Source organism: Ailuropoda melanoleuca, chromosome 1 (genome assembly GCF_002007445.2).
Source record: "Ailuropoda melanoleuca isolate Jingjing chromosome 1, ASM200744v2, whole genome shotgun sequence".
Lineage (NCBI taxonomy): Eukaryota > Metazoa > Chordata > Mammalia > Carnivora > Ursidae > Ailuropoda > Ailuropoda melanoleuca.
In genome coordinates this window covers 151922336-151933962 of record NC_048218.1, presented here as the reverse complement: position 1 = coordinate 151933962, position 11627 = coordinate 151922336, and the positions used below count along the sequence as shown (strand labels likewise).

Here is an 11627-nt window from a genome sequence, read left to right as displayed (position 1 = left end):
TATGATGTATGGTAGTCGGTCAGGAGAAAAATATAATAGAGCAAAATTTAATTAAAAAACAGAAGACAGACTCCCAGATCACCAGATGTTATCTCACAGGCATGAATTGAGGAAACCCTACAAATCCCAACCAAAAAAGATACAAAGAAAACCACCCCTAGACACAGAGTCAAATTGCAAAACTTGAACACCAAGAAAAATCTTATAAGTGACTAGAGAATAAAAGACATACTACCCTCATATGAGCAAAAACATTTTATCAACAGCTGACCTCTCAACAAGAAAAGAGAATGACATGGTCTTTTTTTTAATTTTTATTTTTAAAAGATTTTTTATTTTTAAGTAATCTCTGCACCCAATGTTGGCTTGAACTTACAACCCTGAGATCAAGAGTCACACGCTCCACCAACTAAGCCAGCCAGGTGCCCCTAGAATGACGTGCTTTAAAGTGTTAAAAACAACAACAAGAACCAATTTAAAATTCTATACACAGTAAAAATATCCTTTAAAAATAAAAGCAAAATAGGTATTTTCAGAAACCAAACATGGAAGGATTTGTTGTTAGCAAATCACACTAGAGAAAATAGTAGAAGTTCGTCAGGCAGAAGGAAAACGATCCCAGATTATACCTCAAGAAATTCAAGAAGAAGGAGAGAGCAGAAAGAATAAGTATGCAATAAATAAACAGCTGTGCCTTAGAAGCACTTCAGTGTATATAAAATGTACAACAGTAATAGCCTCTATATCACCAAGGAAGTAAATGCAATTAAAAGTGCATTATGTTTTTGTATTATCCAAAAAGTAGAAGTGGCAAAATTGCTAATTTATATTCAACCTCACTAAATCAAGGATGTATGTTGTAATTATGGCATTAAAAAAAGAAAGAATAAAATACTCAGTAAATCAAAAAGAAAGAAAAAAGACATTAAAAAGAAACAGAAATGGTCAAAGAAATGAAAAAATATCATGGTAGATTTAAACACAAATCTTAATTTGTAGTTAATATATAAAGACTAAATAAAAGCAAACTACTCTTTCTAAAAATACAGTTGTCAAACTGGATAAAAATGTCTTACCATGCTCATTCAACTTCACGTCCTGCCATTCTCTCCTTTTCTCACTAGTTCCTACCATGCTAGTTTCTTTCTCTCAGTTCTCAACTCCATTTAGTGATTGCTCTTTGCATCTAATGTTCCCTCTGCCTGAAATGCTTTTCCTTCTGGTCTTCCCATAGCTCTTTGGACAGATCAGAAAAACCTCAAATGACTGTATCAAAAAAAAAGTCGTTCCTGTTGTTGTCCATTCCTCTACCCTTTGCTTCCTTCATAGCACTTCCCACATTTTGTATTTGTTTTTTGATTACCTTTTGTCTGACTCCCTCATTAACAGCTTCATTCACTTGCTTGTTATGTAGATATGTGGGTGATTAGCTGTGCAGTGTTTTAAGAGCTAGAGATACAACAATGGATACATTCCCAACCCTGGTGGAGCTTACTTTCCATGCAGGTGACAGAAATCGTACCCATCTCAGTTTTGCTTACTGCTGTCTTCCAAACACCTGGCTGCAGGTCATAGTCATTCAAATACTTCTTGAGTGAATGTCTGATGTATGTGCCAGATATGCCGGATGAGTTACAAGCCTTTCAGAATATAACCCTGTAAGAGAGGTAAGGATCACCATTTTAAGGTGAGAAGGCATCAACTCAGGGAAATTAAGTAACTTGCATTCAGTCACATAGCTAATGTCAAGATTATGATTAAAACTCTCTCTGTAAAATTTAAAACAAGCACCAGTTTTCAGCATGGGGAGTTGCCGACAGATTGATGGAGCAACGGGAATGAACCATCTTTGCCTAGTAAACTGAGAGACAGAAAGTGTTTAATTATTTTATTAATCAAATGTGCCAGGGGTTTGATCTAGGCCATTTGGCACCACCCATTTTATTTAGGTGTTACTATAATACACCTGTGGTTTTTCCTTAGCATACCTGTTAGTCCCAAAATAACTGGCTATGAAATGACCACTGAAACCTGTGATATGCAAAGTTCCCACAAGGATTACAAAAAAGCAACATTGTAGGCACTAGTTAGTACTTTACCTCTAAGTCTCTAACTGGTCTCTATCTTTTTGGAGATGAGGAAGACCACCCATAAATTTCTAGGATTCCTTACGCCTCTTAGCATAAAGTATATACACGGTCCATGGAAGGGAAAGTGTTTACTCCACATATTGCCTTTCCCCTGGGCTCTCTCAGAGTTCCCTTAAGCTATCAGATCTGAGACATCTCTAAATCAGACAAAGTTCTCAGTTTGGTTATTTTGACATCAATGTCAAGCCAACAGAAAATCCCACCATACAGAAAAAAAAAAATGGGGGGGACCTAAGACCACCAGGTAAATGTTCACCCAGCCAGTTCTATTTATGATCTCTTTATTCCTGCCACTAAACGTACCATCCCTCTGTCATCTCCAACAAAGCAATGGTTTCTAAATCTGGCTGATGGAGGAGTGTTAGAAAGTTAGGAAGAGTTAGAAAATAAATTACTGGTTCCATCCCCTAGATATTTGATTCCAAATGCCTGAGGTAGAGTCTAGGGAGTTTTAAAAGCTCCTTAAGCCATTCTGAAGTATAGCCAGTTTGGCAAAATGTTGCTCTAGGGAACTCCATTTTGTTACTGACCCATTTCAGGGTATCTGCAGATAGATGATGGATTAAGGGACACAAACTATTCATTTTAATATTTTAAAAAATTCATTGGCCCACCAGCTACCAATGGTTTCCAAACACGTGCTGTTGGGTTATTCCACTTCTGCATTAGAAAGGAAACAAATGACTGTTCTTATTCATGTTGGCATTATACAGAGTGGCAAGAGAAAGGCGAGAGTCCTTTTTCAACCAGAGACTGCTCTACGGCAGATGTCTTCCAATGCAAAAAAACTTTTAAAAACTTTAATTGGGGAAGTCTAAACATTGAATGGATATTTGATTGTTTTGAAGAAGAATTTTCTTTTACATGCGATGATACTGAGATTATTTTTTAAGAAGAGTGCTTATTGGGCCACCTGGGTGGCTTAGTGGGTTAAGCGTCTGACTCTCGATTTCAGCTCAGGTCATGATCTCAGGGTATTGAGATCAAGCCCCATGTCAGGATCCATGCTGGGCTTGGAGTCTGCTTAAGATTCTATCTCTGCCTTTCCATCTGCACCCTGCCCCACCATGCTCACCAAAATATTTATAAATAAGATGGAATTTTTAGGACTTCAAAATAATATAGGGGAGGGGGGAGAAGAAAGGTGGCAGAGAAGACAATAGGTGGGACTGGCCAGGAGTTGATAATTATGGAAACTAGATGAGTGATACTTGGGTGTTCATGATGCTATTCTACTTTTATATAAGTTTGAGATTTGTCATAATAAAAGGTTAAAATGTTTATTTAAAACTAGAGCAACACTGAAATGAATCAACCTCAACATCTCTCTTCAACCACCCATTTTTGGAATACTACACTGCTACACGGCTTAGGAGACTTAGCATATAGTAAACAACCAAAGCTCCATTCTCTTGTATATATGTAGATGTATAAAATAAACTTATAAGATATGACACATAAAAGATAGTGTTTCTGCTGGCTTAAAGCTCATTCAACTAGGTTTTACTGGATGTTACTATAAATCAAACATCATGCTTTTGAAAAAACATTTTTAAAAAGGCCTGAATCTAAATAAATAAATCATAAAAAAGGGGGGGTCTGGGTGGCTCAGTCATTAAGCATCTGCCTTCAGCTCAGGTCATGATCCCAGGGTTCTGAGCATCAGGATCCCTCCTTGGCGGGAAGCCTGCTTCTCCCTCTTCCACTCCCCCTGCTTGTGTTTTGTGTTCCCTCTCTGTGTCTCTGTCAAATAAATGAACAAAATCTTTTAAATAAATAATAAATAAATAAACAAACAAATAAATAAATAAATAAGCCTGACTGTTATGGTATTGGAATTATTTATCTTAATTCAATTTTTTTAGCATGATAAGTGACTGGATTTTCTGTTAACTCACTGGTTACGTTTAATGAAAATCAGAATCACCTGATGGGCCCAATGCCGAAGTTACATATTCATAGGTCTAGAATAGAGCTTGAGAATCAGCCCTTCTAGCAAGTTTCTTGGTAATGCTAACACTTCTGGTCCAGGGACCACACTTTGAGAACCATTGTGCTAACCCATACCAATTTCAATCACTCAGAGGAGGTAAATAGAGCGCACGTGCACACACGTGTACACACACACACACACACACACAGACTCACACACAGCTGCATTACCTGTTAGTCTTCAAACAGGAAGGGAAGGGGTGGGGACAGTGATCCAGATAATACTTGCAGTTTGGCACTGCTTTAATTTCTTCCTTATTACAGACTCAGAGAAGAGAGGCCCAGAGAAAGTATTTTGGCTTTGGTTTATTTTGGCTGATAACCGAGGATTTTCCACTCGACTCCTTTATAACCCAACACCTAATGTGGGTAATCTCAACTTCAGCAAAACATAAGCAGAACACATAAAAACATGACCCCAAATTGAAAGTAACTGGAAAATAACACAGCATACATATCCGTCCGGCAAACACAAATCACCATCGTCTACCAGATGCGCCCACAAATATTGGCAAGTTTCCATAGAAGGGTTGGCATACAGATCCCAATTTATCATTAGATAAAATCTGCAGATTGGTAACAATCTCGACACATTCTGAACCACAATGTACAGTTCCACATTTTAATATCTGCAGTGAAGTATTTTATTTTGATTTGTGTCAAAAAATAATGTTTTTAAATTTTGTTTCTTACAAGGGAAGGCGAAATTACATCGTGCTAAAATAGATTGGTGCTTTAGAAATGTAAGGAAATGACCCAGATTTCAAGAGAATTCAGTATGTTTAGTCTTGCCCAAGTTCCACCAAGCTCCCATTTTGTGCCATGCTGCAGGAATGCTAAGAAAAACAAAGTAAGAGCTCTTCGTGTCACATTCCCCTCTGAAGTTTTAAGTATATTTGTCAAAAAATATTCTGGCTATCAATAACAAATATCCATTAAAAGTTTACTATGTGGCAGGTAGTCCCTAAATATCATACATTATAAGCCTTTTAGTAAATCAAACCCAAAGAGTAGGCATATGCCTCAGTTTACCAGTGAAGAAACTAAGGCTGAGGGCAAGTAAATTGTCCAAAATGAAAGCAGTGCATGGTGGATCTGAGGTTCAAATCTGAATTTCTACAGCTATTATCAACTGCCTCTCAACACCTATTGATCCATAGTGGTTAACAATAATAGCTACCATTTATTGAGTTCCTATGAAATAGTTGGTGAGGCGCTAGTTTACATTATTTCACTTAATCTTCTCAAAATTTTCTGTGACAGGTTTCATTTTCCCAGGAAGGCATTCACATCATGAGAAGTTTCAAAAAATAAGCCAAAAGGTCACAAGTGTATAGCGGGAGAGCCAGGATTTGAACCTAGTCTGACTCCAAAAAGCTCCTGCTGTTTTTAGCTAGTACACTTATCCTCCTAAACTGGTCTCCCATGTAGGTATTCTTAGGTTTCTAACTTGCATACGCAGATTTAATACATATTTCAGCTGCAGTTTGTTGAGACTATTATCTCTGATTATCATATATTTAAATACTGACTTTACAAGTATTAGTTTACCGTGTTGTATTTGTTCATATTAATTTTTTAGAAAATTTATTTACGTAGAGAGAAAGCACCTACACACTTGAGCGGGGTGGGGGGGGGGACATGCAGAGGGAGGAGAGAATCTCAAGCAGACTCCCTGCGGAGCACAGAGCCCAACCATGAACTATGACCTGAGCCAAAACCAAAAGTCAGATGCCCAACTGACTGAGCCACCTAGGCGCCCCATTCATATTAAGCTTTAAATACCCCAGTCTTCCATAAAACTTCTAACTAAATATGATCTCTAAATTAGGATGCTCTCACTCTACTTTTGGCTGATTCTTGGAAACTAAGTGTACACTTAATATTATAAAATTTTAGGTGCAATAAAATATAAAGTTTACTATTTTTAACTACTTTTGGATGTATAACTCAGTGGTGTTAAGTATATGCACAATGTTACACAAGCATCACTACTATCCATTTAGGAATCTCCTAAATTTAAACCTTAAAATTCCAACTTCAAATGATGGTATATTCAAAGTTCCAAGTTGTATTAGCTAAATGGTGACTGTTCTATCACCCAAAGTTTAAAAAAAAACATTTTTTGTGTCTTTTGCGATCACTGAAGAAACTGTTTTTATATTACTGATGAAATTGTTTTATTAAGTAGAACCCTGAAACACTACCAAAGACCTCCTTCCAGGTCAACATGAATAATTAATCAAACACTGTTTAAGTGTCAAATGCCTTGTACAAACAAAAACATTCTAAGTCTACATCTTTCCCTCTGTTCAGAAACCATCATGTTTCTACAGGCTAGTAATTCTCTCTATATATACATTTATTTTCACTAGTAACCACTTTTCTGCTTCCAAGGATTTACTCATTTTTCCATGATTCTTAGTGAACCTATGCTGGCTACATAAACTAAATGACTTTTCTTAAATGCTTATAATTTAAGATAAGCCTAGACTTCTTTATATTTAACTTATCTTTGATAATAATTTGAATTTAGAGTGGCTTGGTCCTTGATTAATGTTGGGTATTAAACCAAATAACCTTAAATGTAAGAAAATATTTTAGAAATATACTTTAGCAAAGGCGTACCTCAATAAAAAACTAGGTATGAAAGCACTTTCAAACTCTTCGGAGTGCATTTTGGGGAGACTCCTTAACGAAGTGGAAAATATCATGACCAGTTTTGGAATTGAAAATATATTTTATAAATCAAAGCTAATACAGTGTTCACGCCATTTTGTCATTGTAGTTGTGCGCTAAATATAAAACACTTGGATAACATGGATTTGTTTATCAAATTCTTAGGCTACAAATAAAGGGCCAACACACTTATTAAACTTCTGAGAGGCAGTTAAAACATACAGCAAGTAATAGAAAAAGTTCAGGTGGGCTAAACATCTAAATCCATTCACTGATTTTGTTTTTTCAGCAAGCTTTATTAATCCATAACAGATCTAGTGATATTTAGAGTAATGATTTCATTCAGTGAAAGGTAAAAAAAAAAAAAAAAAAGAAAAGAGAAAAAAAAAGAAAGGTTCTTCCAGAAAACGGCCTTTGGTGCCTGTCACACTTGAGGAAAACCAAACTACTATGGGACTCAGAACCCAGCTGTCAAGAGTTGTTTTTGTACATCTAATTAAAAGCTTCAGCAAATGGAAATACATTAAAACTCAAAGTCAAACACTGTTCTCCTAGTGCCTCCAGTAGTTTATTGGTAGTTATTATCCACATTTTTATAAATATAAACATTCTAAGTGACTGTCACTAGTGCAGGTACATTTGACAACGAAAGCTCCACGGGAAGCTAATTCATTTTGTGTGTAACAAGAATCAAGTTTCCAAAAACTTAACTGTACCACTACAAACAAGAGAACCCCCAAAACAGAAAACCCCAAGTCAAAACAAAACCCTGCTAGCAAAGTGCAGTTCTTTTGGTTATCTTCAGAACAAACAGCTGTTGGCTTTTACACACAGAAATTATGCTGAGTTGCTAATATAGGATCACTGGAAATAAGTCCTTGCTTACAGATAAGAAATTAATCAAAGAGTTTTCAATTTAAAGGGTTTTTTGGAGTCCAGTGTAACAGCACCAGCGAAATTTCACAAAACATAGCTTTGCTACTTTCCCCTTCATTTTCTAGAATCGTAATTCTTATCTGCAGTACTGTATCGTTTCTTCCTACCTTGTAATCAGGACTGGACGCCCACGTAACACTGCTGAGATTGTAAACAAAAAATTAAAGCTCAGAGCACTTATGGGACATCTCTTACATTCTCACTCCACAGTGCATCAGGTGTTGTTTATAAAGCTTCTGCTCCTCTCAAAACACTACAAAAATATATGAAACCACATCTGTGTTCAGCCAGCAAGGATTAATAAAACAAGTATTTTACACTGGAATACATTAGAGACCATGTATTGTTATTACATCCTCTTGACTGAATTCATCAATTGCTTTCTTCATGAATCCATATATATACCAAGCATATGCATTTATTAGTCTACATGCCCTAATTTACTATATAAAAGATTAAGCAAATTATTTTAGGTTCTCCAAGTGAAAGTGCTTCTGATAATAAACTAGAACAGCCCTAAATCCCCAAAAAGGTGTTTTAAACCTGACCATGGAGAAGATGCATAGCTACTTCTAAAAAGTAAAAAACTACACACCAAAACATGCATTGTCAGGAAAACTAATCCATGCACTTGAATATGCCAATACCTTATTTTTATTAAGTTAGACCAACTCAAACATTGTCTAGAATTAAGATATAGCATTACATCATTTGATTCCAGAAAATGTCAAAACTCATTTGGCCAAAACTTAGAAAAGCAAACACTTCCTCCTTATTCCTTACTGGTTGGACCAATGTGATCAATATAACCGTACATATATTAATGTATCTTAACATTTCCATTCATTAGCATTTTATCTTAACACACAAAGCCTTATACACAATTTCCTTGAAAGGCTTCCCCCCGAAAGACGGAAGGACAAAACACTAGGCAGACACTCTTCAAAGTTTTATTTCACTAACTTCAGGTCAAATTTCCACAACTGTTTTCTGGTCAATTTACTATCCATGCTTGGCTTCCCAGAATGGTAGTACCAAAAGACTTGTGGGGTAGGGAGGAGAGACCATTTTAAGAAGCACTGCATTTACTCATTTCCACAAGGCAAAGAGTTGGGCATCTGATTGTTCAACAAAACAAAGCTTTATCAGCATCCAGGAGGGCAGGCAGACAAACCAGGCTGTAGACACTCTTCCATTTGTCAACATCAGACCAGAGAAAACCTACTCCACACAGATATAAAAAGGATCACCATTCATCTCTTCTTTTTCTGTTGCCGCAACATTTTTCTTCTTTTAATTATCATATCATGTAGTTTCTCAAGTCCTTCCTTTAGTCCATCTCCTATGATCGCACAAGTGGGCTGCAGATGCCAGGGAGTTGAAGAGCTCAGTTCACCCATTGCTAACAATTTCTCAATTTCTGACAGAGACAGAGAGTTCCTCAGGTCTTGTTTGTTAGCAACTATAAGTACGGGGACTCCCTGATTTTCTGATATCCTGGTTATTTTATGAAGTTCAGTTTTGGCTTCTTCCATTCTTTCAACATCAACGGAGTCCACAACAAACACGATGCCATCTGTGCATCTGGTATATGACTTCCACAGTGGCCTTAATTTCTCCTGGCCACCCACATCCCAGAAGTGAAAAGTGACTGTTTTAGAATTTCCCAAGGTAACCTTAATTTTTTCAGTGTTAAATCCTTTGGTAGGGACAGTATTTACAAATTCATTGAACTGCAGCCTATATAACACAGTCGTCTTTCCAGCACAGTCCAAACCCAGAATAACAATGTGAAAGGACTGAAATGAAGGCAGGCTGGACAGGATAGAAGTCTGGTCTGACAGTCCATTCCCCATTTCCAGGTGCAAGTAAGTGATCCAAATTGAAATGCTTTCTTCTTACTGCTTTAGAACTTCTTTTCCTAGGGGATCCACCTACAAGACTGCTAAGGGGGAAAATATATAAGTTATTCTGGTGAAATAACGTACAACTGTTCTTCTCTTTCTCCTTAAATAAGCAAGACGAGGAACTTGAAAAATCAAACTTGCTTCAGTAAACAAACCAAATGACATATGAAACGTACGCAAACCAAGGCAACCCAAAGAATCATCCCTGTGATTGCAATTCCTTAACATTCACTAAAACTGCAGTAATACGTACTTCTCTACTTCCCTGGGTTCCCAAATCTCAAAGACCTCATTCTGAAGACAACCTAGTCACTAGTATCTGGTCCATTTCGCAATAACCACAGAAGTGCCTCTTTGGGCAGAAAACTCGTTTAACACATAATCCTATCTCGGGGATCTAATTCCACGTGCTTAAGAGCATACCCAAGGTCACTATTATCCCCCCGACCCCCCCAAAATAGCACAATGCTCTCACCTCCGGAACTGGAGTCTGGGTCCAAATGAGAAAGCATTTGGCAGGCGGTTTTTCACGCGAGGTTTTTGGGGAGAAGCAGCCTACGTCCGCTAAGCTTAGCTCTCCACGCAGCTCTGGCAGTTGCTGCACTAGAAAACGAAGAGTCAGACTCTGACCACGCCCACTCATCACGGCCCACCCATGAGCCCAAATCCCATTGGTGACCCGCGTCAGCGCGTCCAATTCACACCCGCCCCAGCGCCCTAATTGGCGAGAGTAACTGCCGCTCCCACTGCGGCCGAGCTGGGTTCTCTCTCGGTCCACAAGCACCACCTGTTGCCCTTAAGTTAGAAAACACGGCGCCAGCGGAGGGAGCCGATTGGCCCCCTGCAGGTGAGGGGACGCCTAAGCCGGTCGCTCAGGTCGCCGCCAGACTGCTCGTTCCACCGCCCCCGCACACCTGCAGCGCGGCCCGGGGACGCCGCGCCACAGCTCCCACATCCGGGGCTCGCGGTCACCGCCGGCGCGTTAACCCTTTGTCCGCTGGCCGGAGGGTGCTGGCTGGTGCCACGCCGGCCTCCAAGAGTGAATGATTCAATGTGCGGCACCCGCAGGCAGCCCACTGCCCCCGCAGCACGATCCCCTCACGTCGCCCCTCCGCACCCGGCCCGCTCCTCACCTCAGGCAGGGTGTGGCCACACCAGCTGCCTGCCCCGCTGCGGCTCACCTGACTCACAGTCCTTCCTCGTCCGGACCCAACGTCGCTCACAGCCGCTCGGAAGCACGGTGGTACCTGCAGGGAGGGACCAGTGAGGCCCAGTTGGTGGCCGGAGACGAGACGCCGCTTCTGGGGGCGCCGCGTGGGCGCCGCGCGCCAGCAGCCTAACGGTGCTCTGCCAACCGCTCCCCGCGCCAGCCGCGGCCCCGCCCCCTTCCAGCGCTCGCTGGGGCGCTGGCCAGTGGAGGGCGTGCAGGAGCCGGGTCTCCTAGCAACGCCAAAACAAGGTCACGTTCGAACTGGCCTAATGGGGACCGGCAACCGGCTAGGTCGGGCGGGGCTTCCGGCTTCAGCCTGGGGAGCAGCTGCCATTTCGGAAGCTTTCTCCAGCCCGTAACTGGCTTCAGGGGGGGCCCGCTGGGCCCCACCCTCCCTGCCTACCTCAGGGCGCCAAATGGTGTCCCTCTGGGCGGTGGCCGGTGACGTAGGGTCCGAGATTTCAGAAGACACCAGACGGGCGGGCCCCTTACATAACGGGGTGACGTGGGCGTGCCTAAGTAGCTGCCCTGAGCGCCTGGGCCAGACTAGGGTTTGAAACTCACCTTCCTTTTGCAAAGCAAAGAAATTCCCTTTCTCCCACATGATCCCAGCAACATCCCCGTGAGGTAGAAATATCCCGGTTCTACAAATGAGGAAATAAATTGGAAGATTAAAGAGCTGTTTCTATTGACCCAAGGAAAATAAGTGGTGGCCCTGGAACTTAAAGTCTACTAGTCATTGAATGCTTAATG

At 40.2% G+C, this 11627-nt stretch overlaps 1 protein-coding gene across 4 annotated transcripts; it reads right to left on the bottom strand.

Moving 5' to 3' along the window:
- Window positions 1-6862: 6862 nt before the first annotated feature.
- ARL4A (ADP ribosylation factor like GTPase 4A) lies at window positions 6863-11215 on the bottom strand. 4 transcript variants are annotated; one of them, XM_034668506.1, is made up of 3 exons: window positions 10846-11215; window positions 10140-10267; window positions 6863-9699 (listed from the first exon to the last, which is right to left on the bottom strand). In XM_034668506.1, exon 3 carries the CDS (start codon window positions 9611-9613, stop codon window positions 9011-9013), a length of 603 nt encoding a protein of 200 aa, XP_034524397.1. In that variant the 5' UTR covers window positions 9614-9699; window positions 10140-10267; window positions 10846-11215; the 3' UTR covers window positions 6863-9010. The 4 variants fall into 4 exon arrangements, with proteins under 4 accessions (XP_034524397.1, XP_011228858.1, XP_011228857.1 ...); XM_011230556.3 differs by having other exon boundaries at window positions 10140-10262; XM_011230555.3 differs by having other exon boundaries at window positions 6863-9702; window positions 10846-11213.
- Window positions 11216-11627: the final 412 nt, after the last annotated feature.

Bases quoted from the DNA above. Each gene is read 5' to 3' on its own strand.
- ARL4A (XM_034668506.1), bottom strand. From the start codon at position 9,613: ATGGGGAATGGACTGTCAGACCAGACTTCTATCCTGTCCAGCCTGCCT.